Source organism: Hippoglossus hippoglossus, chromosome 17 (assembly GCF_009819705.1).
Source record: "Hippoglossus hippoglossus isolate fHipHip1 chromosome 17, fHipHip1.pri, whole genome shotgun sequence".
In the NCBI taxonomy this organism is placed as follows: Eukaryota; Metazoa; Chordata; class Actinopteri; order Pleuronectiformes; family Pleuronectidae; genus Hippoglossus; species Hippoglossus hippoglossus.
In genome coordinates this window covers 18,295,348-18,316,157 of record NC_047167.1, presented here as the reverse complement: position 1 = coordinate 18,316,157, position 20,810 = coordinate 18,295,348, and the positions used below count along the sequence as shown (strand labels likewise).

The 20,810-nt window shown below is 39.5% G+C and overlaps 1 protein-coding gene across 10 annotated transcripts in view; it reads left to right on the top strand.

Moving 5' to 3' along the window:
• LOC117778667 (RNA-binding Raly-like protein) overlaps positions 1-20,286 on the top strand; it is a 34,908-nt gene extending 14,622 nt beyond the window's left edge. For 4 of the 10 annotated variants that reach the window (XM_034614402.1, XM_034614405.1, XM_034614406.1 and 1 more), the window contains 8 exons: positions 14,891-14,966; positions 15,970-16,017; positions 16,755-16,948; positions 17,465-17,497; positions 17,764-17,877; positions 18,084-18,280; positions 18,804-18,841; positions 19,496-20,286. In XM_034614402.1, the coding sequence (XP_034470293.1) occupies positions 14,891-14,966; positions 15,970-16,017; positions 16,755-16,948; positions 17,465-17,497; positions 17,764-17,877; positions 18,084-18,280; positions 18,804-18,836 (695 nt within the window). In that variant the 3' untranslated portion in view covers positions 18,837-18,841; positions 19,496-20,286. Of the gene's footprint in view, positions 1-4,872; positions 5,057-14,890; positions 14,967-15,969; positions 16,018-16,754; positions 16,949-17,464; positions 17,498-17,763; positions 17,878-18,083; positions 18,281-18,803; positions 18,842-19,487 lie in introns of those variants that run through there. The other 6 variants (XM_034614412.1, XM_034614409.1, XM_034614410.1 and 3 more) reach the window with 6 other exon arrangements.
• Positions 20,287-20,810: the final 524 nt, after the last annotated feature.

Below are 20,810 nucleotides of genomic sequence, written 5' to 3'. Positions count from 1 at the left end.
ATTTCCTTATTGTAGAAAATTAGGACAGATACTCTAAATCTGAAGTGAAACTAGATTAACTCAAGTGACTGGCCCTGAGCTAACAGGTGTTAGGAGTTGGTAGTTTTGGATTAGGAGCAACATTATTGCACCCATGCTGTGCAGGATGCTGGACAAGTTTTTAATGAACCCAAACAAAAACCAACATATTTAGAAGAGAAAAATGAAAACTAACTGTCAAATTAGGACAAAACTGAATGTTTTTACCAACTGACCCCCTGGTACCATGTTTCTCTTTTGACCTACGATTTGCTGAAGTTTCAGTCACATCATTCTCCTGCTCTTTAAGTTACTATTACTCTTATTTCACGGAAGCTAACAGAGTTACAATGATTTCTGCCTTGTTTCCATCTATTGTATTTACTTGAATTAGTGCAATATCATCATTAGCAGTGGTGGCAGTGGCCCAGACTATTCAAATAAACCCATGACTTAGAGGAATAGTTTTAAATCTTTTGAAATAAATTTGCTTAGAGAGGAGTTAGGGACTAAATCTTAGTCTGTTCTATGTGGATATGTGGAGGATGTAATTACATTAATTAGGCATAAAGACTGGACATTTCTTTGCAAATTATCCGACTAGCTGCAGCACACAACTCCTTTATGCTAAGTTAACTAGCTGCAGGCTAATAAGTAATCTGTGAGTGTAAATTAACTCTTGGTCTCAAGATAACATGTTTGCAAGGTAAAAGGGAGTTTTAAGCGGTCACTGTGGCCTTGACCTTTGACCTCCAAATACTAATTCCCTAATCTTTGAATCAAAGTGAATGTTTTTACCAAATTCCCTCAGAGCTGCTGAGTTCATAAGGTCACTGTAAGGACCTTTAACCACCAAAATGTAATCAGTTCATTCATCAGCCCAACGGAAAGTTTGTATCAAATTTGAAGAAATTCCCCTGGGACGTTCTGGAGATATCTTGATCACAAACACGGGACGGACGCACAACTTGAAAACAAAGTGCTTCTGACCTCTGGTTGTCGTTAGCGTGGAGGCTAAAAATCTGCAGTTTCATGCTGCCACAGCACAGAAATATTCCCCCTGTGTTCACTCTGTCGTCAGCACATGTTCACGTGTCCCGTCTACATCATTGCTTCCACTTACTGCTCCTCTCATTGTTATGTGCACTGACAAACCACAACACAGTTACATTACCTCAGACACACACCAGCTACACTGCGGTTTTTCCCGAGAGACAGGAAGCTTCTATTAATGGCGTCGAGCTGAGGAGATCTCAGCTGAACAACAAACGCAGCGAAAGCTAAAAATCATGCAGACCACGACTCCATGCCTCAGCCGATGTGGGATATTCCTTAGCACACAGTGTGATAATGCAGCGCCACTGTCCTCATGATGTTCCTGTAAACCCACAAGAAAACACAATGAATTCAGGACATTAACAATGCACCTGAAGTGTCAGAGGTAAACCTACAGGCGCCCACGGTAACGTCTCTGCTTTGGAAATGATCTCTTCTGCTTTTATTCAGCTGCCACTGTGAAATTTAACCCCTGAAGTCTTATCTTTTAAACATGAACCTCATATTTGATTAAACTCTGGGATCTGTATCGCCAGAGGTGCGAGTGGTCGGCACGAGATGTGAATTCTTGATATTTTCTTCAACGCATTCCTGCTTTATTAAATTACACACAGGGAGGAGTGACGTGAGGGACGATTGTGCAGAGGTAAGACAGGCGACAGGAGGGGTCACGAGGTCGGATTCGAACCTGTGATGTACCCGAGCACACGGCGGGCTGCTGGAGCGTCCCACACGTGAATAGGTTTAATTGATGTGAGATACTGAGGCTTCACTCGCTTTACTCACTTTATTTATTTAGTTCATACAAACAACAGAGACTTTCAATCACACTGGTGTTTGGCCTGAGACGGCAGCTATTTAGACCCTGATGAAGACGTCTGCTGGTGATGAAGAGCAAAGGAGAAGGTTGAATCCCAGTTTCACCAGTTCAGCATTTCCCCTCATACGTGCTGATTTAAAATCCGGACATATTGATGATTTAAGGTTCATTCTTTAAATCAGTGTTTAGTTTGATGTGCTTTGAGCGCCTCCCTGTGGCTGAAATGCTTACTGCAGAACATTATATTAAATCACTGGTTTTAATTAGGTCTTTATTCGTGATATAAAGCAGATATACGCTCTCATAAATACTTGGAAAATTAGTGGTAAGTTTTGAAAAATGTTCAGACACTTTGTTTGAGTTTGGGACTGTTTCTTTATTTTATGTAACAGTGTTTAATTTATTTATTATTTTTTTCAGGTCTAGTTGTGAAAACTGAAATCTATAAATCACCAAACAAAGCAATTTCGTAGTTTTGTGTAGTACTGGATGCCTTAAAGTATCTATCTATCTATCTATCTATCTATCTATCTATCTATCTATCTATCTATCTATCTATCTATCTATCTATATCTTATCTTATATTATCTAACAAAGTGCTTCACAAGATTCAAACAACAGGCAATTACAATGAAGACATTACATCAATATGGTCGATTAAAAAGCTATTTTTAAGATGTGATGATTAAATATATAAACTATAACTGAAACATAAACAGGGGTTTTTGCCTACTCATGAATTTTCCACGTGCTTGACCACTAGATGGTGCTGAGAGAGAGTGACATCATATCTGGGACATACTGTCCCTCAGCATGTCTGAGTCATTTGTGTCCTCAGTCGTCAAACTCCTGCAGGGATGCTCTGTGCAGAATATTAAACCACCATTTTACTTTTGTCATTTTATCCCACGATTCTTTGACTTCTGAGAGATTGTTTTTTTGTTTTTGAGTCAAATCAATAATAGAATTAACCTGGAATAATCTTCCTGAATAAAACCGAAAATCACAAGCACATAGATGACACTTTAGTTTTTGTGTTGCACAGTTTTCCACATGAAACAATTAGAAATGTCTTTTTGATATTTATCCAAACGTGTCAAAAGGAGACAATGGTTGAGGACATTGATGTTTAATTTTCAGTGACTGGACTTGAAGCTGCGAATCCTCTATCTTTCATGAGCTTCCACTTTTCCTGTCTTTTCTTACCGAGAACAAAGAAGCTGGGGAAGTATTAAGATGTCACGCTGCGCATGAGACAGCTGCAAAGCCCCGTGTCAGTGTAATTAGATATTACAATTACAAGGCTTCATCTATAACAGAGTCCAAATGCTGCAACAGCTGGGAATTCAGAAGGCTGCTTCCACCCCCCCCCCCCCCCCCCCCCCCCTGGGCGCCCTGCTCTTTCAATCTGTCTCTGAAGTCCACAGCCCATCCACTTTAAATGAAATTTAAAAAGCAGAGATGAATGGTGGCAGTAGGAAGCTGAATCGCTCCTGCAGTGGATGAATCTCTGTTGTTTGACTGGTGAGGTCGAACTGGATTTTTCTGCAGGTTTAAACTGAACAGAGAACCGGTTGTATTTTCTGATATGAAGCTTGAATATCAAATGAGACCCTCTTGTTAATTTACTGTTTGTTGAATAGTGGTTAATTGTGTGACTTTTTTCTTGATTTTCAAATAATCTACTGCACTGAATTTACCTCTGCCCCCTTCTTTTTTTATTCTGAGCATTTCTCATTTTAATTATATTTTATCAGCAAATGCTTATTATGCTCCATGCACCAGAAATCCCTTCTTTTTATGTGTTTATTTATCTAAATTCCCTCGTTAAAGCATTTCTCTTTAAACAGTTTAACAGAGACAGTGAAAACAAATATTTTACATACTTAAAAAAAAAGATGTTCAATAGATGTAAACACAAGGTTTAAATAAGTGAATTCACACATGAATAAAACAACCACAAATCAAAAATGTGCAAAGACAAAATGTTTAAATGAATATGCATATGTGTATATGTGTATTCAACCTGACTCTGTTTGTATTGAAATACCCTGTAGCTGCTAGAATGTTTTTGAGAAAATCAATATGCATGTTCTGAATTTGACTAATTGATCCATTCATTCATTCCTCATTGTTTTTTTTTAAATTTGGTTTCAGCGACAGGGATTCATGACTCAGCTCATGTCAGTCTCTTTGTGTTGGTTGTCTAGCCCACAGCTTTATGTATTTGGTTCATTCTCACATCTCTCATTGAGTCAGTTTCAGCACCTGACACAGTTCAGAGACTTCAGCTGCAGAAGATAGTGGAGCCAGATGTTTTCCTCAAGAGTTGGGGGCGAGTAAAACTGAGCTAAAAGTAAAGTTAATGTCAGAATAAATACTAATGTTAGTCTGTTTCATGTTTGTATAGGTTGATGTTTACTAACAACACTCTCACCATCAGCCACCCTTCATAGAAGTTAAAACATCTCTATCGCCTCCTAGTGGCTGTTTTTATTATCAGTCAAAAAAATGTTTTCAACAAAGTAACATTGGGATGTGGGAACTTGTAATAGGCATTTTCACTATATATTTGCTAATATTTAATTGACTAAATAATTAACCTAGAAAATAATTTGTGTATTAACAGGCATACTAAAATGCTGGTTACCTTTTGTAATCTCTATATATATATATATATACACACACGTTTGTATTTGTTATATACAGGGAAGTCAACTTTTTGTATTTTCTTTGTCATTCATCTTCTGACTCCCTGGACGACACTTTAAAATGAAATACTTGACGTCAGCATGTAAGGGGAGACAGGGGGACCTTTTGGGAGCCATTTTTCCTCTTTCCTCCCATAAAAAAATCATAATCATGTCATTTCCCCTCGTCTAATCCGTGTCGACACACGGGGAAAAAGACGGGGATGTTGTGGTTGAATTTGTGCTCCTGCTGTTGGGGCTGAGTGGAGTGTTGGAGGAGAGGTTTCCCCCTGAACCAGTTTGACAGATGGTATGGTCTGAGGCTGAGAGTCTGCAGCTGGAGCAGCAGCATCAGTCTGTCAGAGAATAAAACACATAGAGGAGAAAAGTGGATCTCAGCTCAGCATCTCTTCCAACAGCCTCCTCCTGCTCAACATGACCATGTACAAAGGCAGGCGTCGCAACCACAGATGTGAGTATGTGACGAGGCAGACAGATGAGTTGATTCATTTTTTTCTGGGGTGTTTGAGAGGATGATTAGAAGTTGATTGATGCAGGAGCTTCACTTGGTTTAGTGTGAGTGAGATTTCATTTCAGCTGATTTTAACTTCTTTATCGAGCTAAGAATGACAGTAGCTGCTCAGAGGAACTTGTTGTTGAGTGTTAAAACACATAGCGATGGCGCTTTTCTGTCATGTGTCTAAAGTCTGTGCCGTCTGCATCGTATGCATCGTATGCATACTGGCTAAATGTGACATTTCTTGCAAAGAAATAAATATATAACCCTTATTTCACCTTAAAAGGCACAATTAACTACTGCTTTGTAGTTTAAATAGATCATAGGTGATCAGATCACGGATGCTGCAGTGATTAGTCGATTAAAAAACGACTCAACTACTTTGATAATCGATTAATCTTTTTAGTTTGCAAGGATTCCAAAAATATTCTGCTGCTCACATGTGAAGACTCAATGCTTTTTCTTCATCATGTGTGAATATGACCGCAAACTGAATATCTTTGTGTTTTGGACTATAGAATTTTTTCTCTATCTACTTTAGGTGGTGGTGAATCATAACAAGCTTTTTTCACAGTTTTCTGACATATTTAGATCAGTAGATTAATCAATAAGGTAATTAATCTTTGGCTGCAGCCATATAAATCATACAGGATCTTCATTAATGTGTCTAATGTGGTGATAATTTATGAATTCAGACAAAGCAAATGCTTTTTCAGCCAGTTTTTTGGGGGTTTTCACAGGAAATGTGTGAGAGGCTCATTTTTCTCTGTGATTTGATCACAGGGGGCAGAGTGCTGCCTAAAGGGCGTCATCTATTCTGTGGCTGCACTTAGTGTAACAATTAGTGTGCTGCTTCTGTGACAAGAAAAGTTGTGTGTTCAGAAACCACTGCAGTGGAGCCTGTGAGCAATGGACTGTGTGTCTGGATGGTTGGCAGCTGCAGGTGTGTGTGTGTGTGTGTGTGTGTGTGTGTGTGTGTGTGTGTGTGTGTGTGTGTGTGTGTGTGTGTGTGTGTGTGTGTGTGTGTGTGTGTGTGTGTGTGTGTGTGTGTGTGTGTGTGTGTGTGTGCACTCACCTGTGACGCACAGGGCTGGTGGAAAGATTTTTGCATGCTTTGCTTCTGTGGATGAATAAATCTCATATATTAACATCTATGTGTGCTGATTTATGATCGGTGGCAGGTGTTTATACAATGAATGTGTTCTGCATTTCAAATCTTTTCATCCATATTTATACCCAAAAGTGGGGCTGCAAATAATGATCACTATCACTGTGTGTTACATTGAGACGGGTGTTTTAGTCAAGTGTCCAATGACAGTGTGACAGTCGTAAGGAAATCCAGCTCCTGGGGTTATTTTTGAAATAGCAGCGATGTCTGTTTTATCAGCGTCATGAAAAATCTCTGCAGCACAATGTGTTCAAAGTCATATAAACATCTTTAGAGTATTTTTCCAGCATCACAGTTTGTGTTGTTGGAGATGCTATAAAAGTGATGACAGCACCTTTGTAATTTGCACCCTTTTGTCAAGTTGTTACCACTTCTCATGAAAGATTTTTTCACCTTGTTTAATGAGATTAGTCCTTTAAAGCACAGAAACATCAGAAAAATCATCCAGTAGCAACAAAACAAATAGAACAAAAATCTGAGAATCTTGTATCTCTTGTTTTTTTTGTGGGAGAAACCACGTTGTGCTTGTGGTATTTTCTGCTTTGGGATCCTCTTAATCTTCTTACAACTGGTTGAATTTAACTCTTGGGGTCATGACCCTCAGGTTTGGAACCACAGATTCTTCCAATTGATCAAATATCCCAAAAATCATTTTCCTGTATTTTCTATATAACTAAATGACAACACATAAGATACTCTGTGGCCACTTGTGTCTATCCCAGTGCAGATGTGTGTTGTGCAGCGTCTGCGATGGTTTCCAGTTGTTCCTCACTGTGTATCCTCCGCAGTGTTTCCACAGTCAGCTCATGAACGAGGAGGCAAATGTACCAGTAGTTCTGAGCAGGTGGCAGCTGGAGGTTGTTTTTTTTCCAGCTGCCTGCTTGGATTAACAAGCGGGCGTTTAGTTGGAAGTGATGGACGGCCTCTTATGGCTAAAACGCTTCAAAGCGTTGCAGTTAAAAGCCACAAACTTGCATCATTAGATCATAAGATTAAGATCATAAGAGAAAAGACGGAAGCATGCGGTAACAGCTCAGGAGAGATGAAAGACTGAATTATCTTCACCTCAGGCTACAGCAATACGCTCATTATGATTTAATGCAAAAATCAACACGAGCCAACGTTGGGACGAACCTCAGCAGCATCAAAATTTCAACTTCTGTGCTGGTGATGTGCTCTTTTGATTTGATCAACATTCCCAGTGAGATAAATTGACTCCATCCAACCCTAAAATATAGAAATCCCACATCACGTTCTGCTTAATGGATTATAGCTCAGCAGGTCTAATGAAAATGATTTTATTCGAAGCTCAGGGGTTTGTGGTTGAGCTGCCAACACGTCCACACTGTGCCAAGTAGCCATTTTCCTTAAGAGGGCGAAGGAGCAAAGTACAAGATATTAATTAAGGAAGGACAGGCTGTCAGGCAATTAATCCAAGTCCCACCCATAACAAAAACCGTTAACGCCTCGGGGTGCTCTTCCTGAATGGAATCAGTGGAGATGCTGTAGATCTGGGCATTCAGCTCACAGAGGGTTGACAGAGTCATTTAAATAGACGTGTTTGGAAGTCTGGATGTCTGGACGCTCGCCAAATGGATCTGCTCCCTGCGTGTATGGTAAATGGTTTAAGCACGCAGCATGTATTTGATTTTCTTCACTTATATAAAAATGTCTGAATTTAATTTTGGACCGGAGAGATCTTAACTTGAAATATCTTTAGTCCCATTTTGAGCTGTTGAAATTCAGATAGAATATATTATTTAAAAAAATTATTTCAAATATAAATGATCTGTTTACATTCTCATTAGTACGAATGAAGTGATGTGTTGTACGGAAAATCTAAAAAAAGCAATCTATAATTCACTTTTGACTCTATGAAGTATAGATTCTGGAGATCTCAACAATTATTTTTATCATTGATTAACACCAGGTGATTTCCTTGAGCCTGATCGATTTTTCTTTTGTCAGATAATACTTTAAAAGTAAATACCCAGAAACACATTTGCTTTCTACACCTGTCACTCAGTTGTAATAAAAAAGGACGAAGCCGCCTTTGCCCTTGAGCCAAGATCGAAGATTATTCCAGTCGTCCCTGTCAGATTTACAGGGTGTGAGAACAGGCCGTAGATTGAATCTGCCACCGCTGTCATGCAGGATGTCTCCGAGTTTGTATTCACACAGGGGCCCGGATGATCTCTTAATCAAATACTGTTCACCTGCTCTCAGGACGCATGCAGCGGCGGAGCTGGAGTTTGTTATGTGCCAGAGGTGACGGCTTGTCTGCCAAAAGAAATCCATTGTCTCATTTCTTTCCCGGAGCTAATTTAAAACTTCACGTATACCCCCTCAGTCATACAGGCGCAGAAAGCACCAGTTTAAACATGGATAACCACTTAGATTTCCCAATTATTTCCATTACACGTTGCCTAAGAGCCATAGATGAAGGAGGACGTGGTTAAAAGGCCCATTTGCTATGTAAAGTCTTTTCCAATGTATTGTTACCGATGGGAATTACCACAGGCCTTACTGGCATTCAGCTGCTGTCTGGCTAAATAGAAGCAGCACAAGAGGCTGTAAAGTTATTTAGGCACTTTCTCCTTTTCAAACTAAGCTCATCCCAGTGGACCAATTCAATTTGTGTGTGTGTGCGTGCGTGCGTGCGTGCGTGCGTGCGTGCGTGCGTGCGCGCGCGTGCGTGTGTGTGTGTGTGTGTTTGTGTGCGTGCGTCAGCTCTCACGACTCGTCCACACCCCCAGAGACTTAGAGCTCAAGGGCAGGCTGAGCTGAGGAGTCTATATCCAACTAAAATGGAAACTCACACACACACACACACACATTCAGTAACACAGCAACAGACTCGCAGGTAATTTAGCACAGCTTCATTAATATGAATGAAGACAAGCGCCCTGAGGTGGTGATGACTGTATTCTTGCAGTGTTGGATGAATAAATCTGTTACTGAACTCAGCCGCATCCTCGCCGGGAGACGCGCTCTGTCAAAACGAGGTCTTGTATAACCTGCGATTGATGCTTTCATCTCGTACATAGATGAGGGGAGACGGTGTAAAAACACTTCTTTTGACCCCAGAGATTTAAAAACTACTGCAGACTGAGCAAGAAAAAGCAAAAAAAATCTGTGAGGGGGTGTTACAGTGCATGTTAGAGCTGTTGCTTAGGGCTTGTGGGAATGGCTGCTATTATTATCATATTAGGAATAAAAAAAAATCTTTCTCTGGTATCATTATACAGCAGATAAAATCTCTGTAAACCTCATCTCAGGATCGAGTTTTCTCAAAGTGGTCGTTTGCTTTTTTTGCCTCAATTTAATATCACTCTAAAACGTTTTTTCTTGATTTATATGTTATTATTTACTAAAACTTTTTGTTGTCTTTTTTTATGTGTAAGGCACTTTGTAAACAGAAAGTTAAATTTATGCATGAGATGGAAATGGAAAATTCATAAACCTAACCATAATATTAACTGCTCAAAACTTCACTAATCCATCTGTATAACAGCTGATTAAATATCTTTAAATGATATTAAAAGGTTTTCTTGTGAGGACAAACCATAGACTTTATATAAAGATAGACGACGGATCTCCACTTCCTACCACCATATGGAAATGAAGCCATAATATCCTGGATATAAAGGCCAATCATGACGTTTCACCCCCTTTATATAACATCAAATAACCACAACGTTACCTGAAATAACAACAACTAAAAACATTTATATAACCTGTACCTTAGTTGTTTTAGCTTGGTTCATGTCCCATCCATTAACATGGAGGATGCTGGGTTTATGAGCTGTTTTCAGAGGTGTCAAGCTGTTTCAAAGTTTTCCTCCCCAGAATACAACAGTAGAATGCAGGTACATGTATTATCTACACACTGCTGCAGTGAGTGCTGGATAAACATGAGCTGTAGACTCATATCTCGACTTACTCCAAGTCATAATGAAGTAGAAGACATATTAATAAGTGTGTGCAGCTAATGGCACAAAAATCTGAGCACTGCTCTTTTATATTGTATTTTCTCCTTCATACCACAATAATGAGGGTTAATAGGTGAATCTTCCACATGTATCTCCATTAAACCACAGTAAGTCCCAAGTATACACGCTGTAATATATTCATACTCATCTTTTTCATTCAATCACACAGTAAGCAACACTTTCCTTTTTTTGTACCCTAAAGTTGCCCAGTATTTAGAAATATGAAGTATGATTAATTTGTCCTTTCCACTAAAATACCCAATTTGTACCACATAATCTTGTTTTGTTCCCCTGTATATTCATCAGGAACCAGTAAATATTTAATTCATACTGTTAAATTTGCCTGTAAATTGCGACCAGTAGGATCATTTCCACAGAACTGCACATTAGATACTATCTCTTTATTGCCCCACACTGGTTTCATATTCCCACACATAAACTCACTCCTTGGAGCAGTGGCAAAAAAAACTTGAACCTTTTTGTCTGCATCGTCTGCGGTCATTTGTAAAGTGCCTTGCTCAAATACACCCTGTCATGGCAAAGCTTTCATCTGCGGCTAAAATTTTAACCAGCGCTCAGGAGCTTACATGTGACTTTTTATGTTGTCGCTACGTGTGTTTCGATGTTAATGTGCTGCAGCCGACTTGCTCATAATGGCTTCGGCATAAAGTTACTTTTTATATCACCCCTCAGAGCGATGCCGCATACAATTTACAATATCAATCAAGTCCTAAGTGGCTATTGCTTAGCAACAGTTTCTATCTCCTCTATCTCCAGGCACAACTTTTTTATGAATGCACGCATAAACAAGTCAGTCTGCAAGCACACATGCACACACTCAGGCATACGTGCCATTTGTGTATATGATTATTATAATGACTGTAATTAATAAGAGCCTCGGTATGTGTCTGTCGTGCAGGGTTGGGGGGGGGGGGTTGTGCAGTGGCAATGCTCGTTTCAGAGTGCTTTTTATTTCTCTGCTCTCTCTTTAATGACCCAAGCAGGGGACCAAAGGAGAGCAGGCTTTATATTGGGAACCGTTCCTCACATCTTCTTGGAGCATAATGATAATGATACAGATGTCCCAGTGCACCTGAACGCTCCCAATGCCTCCCCAATCCATTAGTCCAGTAGGGGGAATGAGGGGGGACGGAGAGGATGAGGAAGGGAGACAGTGTCAGCTCCAAACATAGCACCACAGGTTACTCAGCCAATGAGTTGTAAGTGTGTGTGTGTGTGTGTATGTGCGCGTGTGTGTGTGTGTGTGTGTGTGTGTGTGTGTGTGTGTGTGTGTGTGTGTGTGTGTGTGTGACAAAGAGAGGAGCGCGTGTCAAAACAGGATCGAAGAAAAACACATGCCTACTGTAGTGTGAGATATTTTAAAACATTTTAAATTCACAAGCTCAGCACATTAGCGTGGCAGCTCGGGACTTCATTATCAACCTCTGCAACACGTTCAGCCAACTGACTCAACTCCAGCTCCTGTCATGACATTTACTGGATCCCCAGGGCGGTTGATGCAAAAGCTGATGTTTTATCCGTGCAACTTTTTGAAGCCGTCCAGGGGGGGGACTCATTCATCAATCGGGGATCTGTGCGGCTTTTGTCAGCGCGAGCGAGTGTCTACATGTGTGTGAGTGGGAGGGAGGTGTTTGATATTTGTTTGTGTTTTTGTGTTTGACCTTGAGCCATGTTTTCAAGGCTGATTGAGCTGAGTTTGAGCAAAAAAGCACTGACGACAAGCCGACAGACTAAATGCAGTGATACCAGCCCGGTTTAACGCACAAGGGCTCTTGGCAGGTATAGAGGCTGCTGCCAGTCACGGGAGGAGCCACGAGCTGCATACAGATGAGTCACAGAAATCCACTAATGTATTCAAAGAATTATTTTCGGTCGTTACACTGAGTAAGGATTGCTGTCCTAATATATATGTATATATATGTATATATATTTTTTTGTACGATCATCTATTGATTATTTATTCAATAGTTTTTTTTTACAAGTACATCTTTACATCTAAGTCTTTTAATCTTAACCTGTAACAATGATGTTACTAGGATTATATTCTGTAATATATATATAAATATTTTGCATTTTATTTATTGGTTTTTTAGGAAACAAATAAGTAGCTGCAATAATGTAATAGTTACAGAAGGTGAAAAGAAAATACACAAACGCAAAACATACACAAAAGAAACCCAGAAGACAGAAAGTACAGATGAGTCATAGAATTCCACTAATGCATTTGAATGAATTTGTTCAAGTTCTGTTGTTTTACTGAGTAAGACTGCTGCCCTAACATTTACTTTCCTTTTTGTCTCTGTTTTCTCATGAGCTTTAAAACTCTCTTTAAAATGTCTGCCTCTCTGCTGGTTTTTCATTTCTTGGAGGAAAACATTGGACTGAAGATGTCTCTGTAAATTATTCAGTGCATTCGACCTCAGTTCACCTGCCGGTCTCATCACATTGTAGCCTTTAGGTGTTTAGACAGATCCAACCAACAGGAACTCATTAAAAGTTGATTTATTCAAAGAAAGACCATGCTACCTTTTTTTTTACCTTCAAAAAGCTGCTTATTCCGATGGTACTGATTTGGAAGAGGGAGGATTTTGCCTCTGTTCTTGCTCTGTGGAACTTGGGTTAGCCGGTGTGATCTCCTTGTGTAGGTGAAAGTTGATAATTAGGCCCATTATCCTTATAATTAGGATAATCAGGCCCAGCAAGTTCAAGAGTCATCCCGAACTGCAGATCAGTTAAAAAGACCTAATTAAAAACCAGTGTTTATCTCCAATATTCTATATAATAAGAAACTTTTAGAATATTAAGAGTTCAGAGTTTGGTGGATTTGTTACAGCAGCAGATCTTCTGGTTCAGGAAAGTTCAGGGATCATGGGTAATAGCCACCGTCCAGTTGCGTTTCAGTTTAGTGAGTGGGACGACACAGTTAGAGCTCCTGTCAGGGGACACAACCAATTCATTTCTCGGACAGAGAGCCAAACAGAATTAATTATCACGTGTGGCTGCAGAGGACGCTGTTACATAGAGTGGCTTCAAAGTTCATTCAATTATTTAACTTTTGATTATATGACTAGCTGATTCTAAATGCCTGTCATAAACGATATTGAACAAAACCAGCTTCTCATAGATAGATAGATAGATAGATAGATAGATAGATAGATAGATAGATAGATTAAAAACCTACAAAATATAGGATATATACAATACACTATTGCAACATACAAAACTGCCATGGACGGGTAGCAGCAAGTTGCATAAATAAAGAAAACCAGAGAGCAAATCTTACAGAACAGTAAATGTCATCCTTTGTTCAGTGCCTCTATGGCACGGGGAATAAAATATTGTTTGTATATGTTCCGGCTGGCCCATGGGGCCCTGATTTGCCAAGTTGTAACAAGAAACTGCACAGAATGTTACTTTCCAGCTCAGGTGGTGGTAAATCACAATGTTCCCACACTGCTGACCTCAATGTGTCTGGTCTGAGATCTCAGGGTTATTATCCATCTCAAACTAATTGAACCAACCCAACTTCTACCACACGTGTGATGACTCAATCATGATTTTACCAAAGTACTCAGGTAGCACAAGTAAAATAGGTTTAATATGTAACATTTACAAAATATACAGCTCCCCCTACTTTAAACTGATTAATTATTAGATGATTTACATGTGTTACATTGTTCAGAGCGAAATGATATATGAGTACAAGATACATGAACATATGTCTTTGTTCCCTTTACCATTTTAATTATGTCATACTAAACCTTCTGTAAAAAAAAAATGATTTTATGTTTATGTGAAAAAATAGTACTGTACATTTTACCTACGGATATATAGTATTTGCTGCATATGCAGATCTTAAGTAAATCTTAACAAAATACATAATAGTTTTCAATCTTGCACAACAACACCTATCGTATGAAGTGAGGTCATCAAAGAGCAGCACCGACTCGTCTGTCTGTTTAGCGATGATGGTTGAGAAACACTGACTTCACGTCCTTTGTCCATCTTGATGAATTCCACTGTATTCATGTCAAAGGGCTTTGATATCACAGTGAATTACCATCGGACACCATTGCTTTGAAAGGTCAGGCTGGATGTTGGAGACATTTTGCTCAGAGCTGACTGGGTAATTGAAATCACCATCGCTGACCCTGTTTTATTAGAGTTGTCTGATGCAATGATTTCATAATGACCTAGTTGTTTTCTCACATTTTAATGACTAAGCTAAACTAATGTTTCCTGTCTATATCGGCTATGGAGAGATCCCTGTCTGATCCTCTTTCAATTTAAGAAGTGGGGGACAAATCCATAGTCCTCTTTGTTTAGAAATATATTGTGACGCTTGACCAAAGCTAATATGAAGCTTTAGCAGACTCAAGGATATCTCTTCAGGAGTCTTTCAATCGCTTCTTTTATCCGAGCAACAGTCCAGGAGGTCGACATTATCAATTTTCAAAGAAAAGCAGCAATTCATTTCAGCTTAAGACAAATATTTATAAAGAATTTTGGAACTCTGGTTTTAACCATTTAAGATGACGAGTCATGTTTTCACGGATTCATTGTTGTGGTCAAACTCTTTCATTCAATATCAACATCTCTTGTTTCCAGACATCAACATGGCAGGAGAGCCAAAACCATACAGGCCTAAGTTGGGCACCAAGAGGCCTCTCTCGTCGCTCTACAGGTTTGTGTGAAACGCGTCTTACTTCTCTGTATCTGTTGGCTGTTGCTTTGCTGACCTACTTTCGCTGCTGTACTTACAGTCTGTAAAATATGTGCTCATAATCCTCGCTGGCAGGCCGCAGGTACTTGTGGAGGAAAACAGCCAATTCCCTACCTGTGCTATCAGGGCCACTTGCGTCCGTTGTTATTACACACTCACTCATTCCTGACATTTTGTTGGAAGCTCAGGAAATCCAGTTTGCAAAGTGTGACGGGGCCGACGATATAAAAAACCAGCAGTTTATTTCAGTTTTTAAAGGAACAGTTAACCTTTTGGGAAATTGCTCTTTTGCTTATAGAGATTGTTGATACAACCAATGTCAATGTCATGTTTATACACTAAATATGAACCTACAGCAAGGAGAAGGAGACAGTTATACATCTATATAGAAAGAAAATCTCCCTAATTTACAGTTAACACTTTATGTGTTATATGTACAAAAACTTATGTGTTATTCACAATGAGATAATGTGTTGGACCATCTCTTGTCCTTGCAAAAATCTAAGTGTTGAAAATAATGTAGTGTTGTTGTTTTACATTGCTGGAGAGGCTTCGGCCCACGTGATTCAACTGATATTATTCTGTGTTGTATAGGCCACAGCCGTCGATCAGTTTAACTTAACCTTGATAAAAAACATTCCACCATAAACCACTTTAAATAAAGAGGCAAATAGTTGTTTTTGCACACATTTTTTTTAACAAACAAGATTTAGGTGTTAATTAGTGAGCTTTAGAGATGTTGGTTCGCAGTTTTTCTCACTGGCTGCTGGAATCGTGTTTACTGCAAAGTCACGAGAGTTGTATCTTCTCATTTAACTCTCAGCACGAAATCCTAAACTGCTGAACTGCCTCTTCTAAAGAGCCGGCAGGATTTAGTTTCTTCCCTGGCTACACACAAAATGTGCACAATCATTTAATACTGGAGCAATAAGATATGCATTTTCTTTTTTTTTTATGTTCACAGTGGCTACGAGTTTGACTATGACTACTACAGAGACGATTTCTACAGCAGGTATGTAAGAAAGATCCACTGCTATAGAACTCACACTTTGTTTTAACTTTTGCTTTCACTCCCTTTCTTTAATCTCCATGTCTTGATTTTGGCCCTTCACCCTCGTCTGTTTTCAAGACAGCCACTTAGATAAGGATGAGTTTTCTGCAGAATGGCCCCATTTCTGTCTGAGGCGAAGTAACTACATTATCACAGGCATAATGAATGTCATACGAGTTTTTATTCCTCTCCATTGGGCTTACTAATGATGCTTTTATCTGCATAGGCGAGTACTGAATGTCAGATAGTCCCCTGGCTGGTCATTTGCACCGGCAAGGAAAATAATGCATCTTCCATTTGACATTTTCATGGGTTTGTTTATTTCCTCGGCTTTGCAATATCCCTGAGAGTCGAATCCTTCAGCTTTGAGTCATTATTGATATTTTGGCAATTTAATATGTCGTAGGCAAAAGGGAACAGGATTTGATTGAATGGCCGCGGCATTGTTCAATATGCTCCCCGATCGTTCAGACATCTTTTGCGGCATGTCTATTTTCAGCTTTGTAAGGATTTCTTGTTGCTAGAATAACAACATCAAGGCACCGCAGGAGTATCAGTGACACACTGGTGTTCACTGCCCATAATGAATCCAGAGTTCCAGCTCCCTTCCTTTGATTAAAGCGTTTCTGTGCTGTAATACACGTGTAACATTTTTCCTCTCTTAAATTGCTGCAACTTTATTTTTCATCTGTTTTCAGACTCTTTGAGTATCACGGCCGTGTCGCGCCCCCGACCCGGGCTGTGATCCCCATCAAACGTTCACGACTACTCGTCCCCTCCACACGCAGAGCCAAATCCTCCTTTACAGTCAGAGCTTGTTCCTCCTCTTCTTCCTCCTCCTCGTCCTCCTCCCGAGCACTCCATGCCGTCTCTTCCATCACGGCCCCTAAACGTATGTTCTCTTTGTCCATTGTTGTTCGTCCTATTAATTTTTTCTTGTTCTGTTGACAGAAACATTCTGGTTTATTACTACTTTTGTTCGTTTTTGTAGTTTTGGCCATTATCTTTATTAAATATAACACAAATTTAGACACCAAAGTATTTGCTTAGATCTGTAACTGGGGCAACTAATTGAATAATTGTTTCAGCTCTTGCCGGGTTATAAACACACCAACCGTTAAGGCAGTTACTGTAGCCAAACCACTTTGGCTCTCCAGAATGTGTTGACATGTTTCTGTTCACTGTTTAGGTTTCACAGCTGCAACTTTTCTGTTTTGGTTCATTCTCACCACATCATTTTCTGCAAAAGCCCTGTGATAAACCCATGGTATGCCGCCAGCACATCTGGTGAACATGGTGGAGCGTCGAGAAGATATCAAACTTTTTTACCAAATTTTCAGAAGGTGTTTGTAACACATTGCGCTGCCTTCACAAGACTAAAGATCAGAGTTCTGTGTTGTTACTGCAGAATCGTGGCCAAAACTCCAAAAAGACCATTCAGGTTGTATGAAATTATCTTTCTTCCATTTATCCAAAGTTGGCATTGATCATACTCTGACAGATAATAATCAGCAGTCACAATGCAGCACAGTGAAATAGCACAAACTTTCATCCTCACGCCCTTTTTCACACTGATTTTGAAGAACTTGCTCTTTGAGACACGTCAGAGCGGCGCAGTGCAGCGGCTTTGCTGTTGTAACTGTGTCTGTCTACTTGTCAAACATCACATTTACTATGCTTTTTAACATTATTCATGTTTGCCGACAGTGAAGACAGACCAGCTCGTAACAATCAAAAGGGAGCTGTCACAGATCAAGACCAAGATCGACTCACTGCTGGGAAGGCTGGAGAAGATTGAGCGGCAACATCGCTGTGACGCCGGTAAGACATGACAGAGGGGAGGGGAGGGGAGGACCTGTCTGCTGGGGGAGTTTGCATATAAACAGCACATGGGGAAAAGACACACAGGGTCTTTGAGGAAAAAGGACAAAGGGATTCAGAAAATATTAAAAGCTTCTTTCAATAAATCTATTATGTTCTGGTGTTAACTGCTCGTCTTTGTCCCTCTTGCTTGCCTCTTTTGCCAGAGATGCAGAGGAAACAAGAGGAGATGTGTGAATGTCTCCATGGTGATGCGCTGGACCACTCTGGTGGAGAGGAAGCGGATGGGACAGCCGAGGTGGAGGCGGGGGAGATGACGGACGGTGGTGAAGATGACTTTGAAGATGAAGGCACCAGCGACATGGTAATTAGGACAAGACGCCATTACCAGTCTCAACAAGGAGTGAGTGGCAACTGAGTTCTCCTGTAAGGATAATGTGTTCAGTCGGGTTACTGTGTGTGTCTGTGTATGACACACGTCCATTAATCACATGACGCTGTATGTGTTTATTCTACAAGTCATAATCTCAGGTGATAGGGAAATAAACATTTCAGGAAGTTCTTTTTGATCCTGTACAGTCAATGTAAAGATTTAGCTTTTATTGTTTAGTTTCCTGAAATAGCTGGTCAGTAGATGGCACATTTGTAGCTGACTGTTCTCCGTAAGAATTAGATTATTAGAGCAGATACTTATCACAATGAAAAGCATCAGTTGCATAAAACTTAAAGCTACATAAAGCTTTTTCTGTCCTTTATCATTGTGGAAAAATATGTCAATCAATATATTTTATTAGCTGCCTCAGAAATTCTAATAAATTACTGTATATCATTTAGTTTGTAGAGGTGAAGAATTGGAAAAAAGAATGGATGACTGTATTCCACTTATGTCTATAATAATATGATAATCAAATGTTTTTGTGTTGCAGATAGAGAACCACATATCAGATATTGACAACTGAGTAAGGTCAGTATTTAATTGTACTTTTTTTTCTTAACAAGGAAACAATTCACTGTCTACCACTTCACTTCCTGAACAAAGTATGACAAAACATATTCTCAATACATCTTTTAGTGCCCTACTTAAAGACAACAGCAACCGCTACTCAAAGTTCTGCAGCTTTTTTCTCCACTTTTAAACAAGAGCGAGAGAGTGAAAAACACTGCTCATCCCCCTCCAGTTTAATCCTTCACCCTGTTCGTCATTCCCTCCATCTGGGAGTGTAAGGAGAGACAGGTTCTCTGCAGTTATCACTGACGACTGTCTGAACAGCCACAGAGATACGACGCCGTCTCCTCCGCACTTTCCGTCAAAAGACATTTAAATCTCCGCCGATATTCTTCGCATGTACACACAGTGATGAGACTATTTGTGTCGCTGGCATTTCCTTCCTGCTGTCCTCAAATGCCCGATAACGGAAATGAACATGATAGACTATTAAGTGGATGACATAATGAACTGTTTGCCCTCAGTTTGCTATCTCAGGGGATATCAGGACCATTCGTCTATTTTAACGCTAGACACAGCCCCCATACCCACATGTGTTTTCTATGAACAACAGTCTGACAATAACGATGGATTTTCACTGCTGTCTCTCTTCTTTTTTTTTTACGCCTGAAGAGAGGAAGCCTACAATACATGAAGTTGGAGGAACAGATACCAGCAATACCTTCTTTATCGAGAGGGTGTATTTGAAATGAAATGAGAGCAGTGACAGCAGAAGGAAGAGTTTTACAACCCTGTTTGTTGCTTGTTTGCTTCATTACAACACAACACAACACTCCGCGATGTGAACTCCATCAAAACGCCGGTTATCAATATTCTCCACACTGCTGCAGCGAGATCAACTTCAAACAGCAATCAATATTTTCCCTTCAGACAGATTGCCTATCTGGAAAATCAGGACAATGCGGTATATTGTGTGCTTAATATATTATGATCTGTATTGTGCATAAATATACAATTACGCGATCAATCAGATGAACCATGAGATGCCCTCCTTTTTGTCGTACTGCAGATGTATGTTTGTTCTGTTTCTGTGCATTGAAAACTGTGACGAGCCCCGACGCGGTCAGAGAGCTAAATATGAATGTACGAGGAACACGTTTTCTTTGGCACATGATAAATATGTGATTTTCTTTTATTTGTACATTAAGCTGAAAATGTACAGGATGTAATTTATTCACAAAGTCTCCACACTGTATTGTACGCACATCACGTTTGTCATTTGTTTAACACGATAAGGTGCATTTTAAAATTCTGTTAATATCTGTTTCATGGTAATCAAAAGATGACTATTTTTTACTATTTGCATGTTAAAAATGTGGCTATTATGCATCATTTGTATTCATTGCATCTGTCGCAGCTATGGAAGATAACAGTTTTTGAAATAAACCCGTTCCTCCCAAAAACAAAGGTGTTATGTCTTTAATTTTCTGACTCTTTAGTTTTCACAGACAACGAAAACATCAAAACCATGCAGACAGTGTTTGTGTGGAAGTCTGCTGCTCTGAACAAAAGCCTTCTTTTACTCAAGGATTGCAAAACAAGTTACAGATAATAAAAGAAATTGCTTTGGAAAGTGACCTCACTCAGCTGAAGGTTAAACACTAACAATCAAAAGTTCTCCCCATTTTTTTATTAAAATGTATAGAGTTAAAAGCCAATAAATAAACCAATTGGTAGAAAGGTAAGGAAGAAACTTTGTTTTAGAGATTGAGAAATGTGTTCACTTACAGCTTTCCTGCAACAATGGAAGACAAATATCAATTAGAATATATTTAAAAAATGCTTTTATTTCTTATTGACTGAAATGGCTTACAGTACAAGTCACATTCACTCACCCATACACACAAATCGTCTATATGCAACACTTTTTCTATCATACACACTACTTGTACAGCCGCCACAGGCATTTCAGTATCTAGGACACATC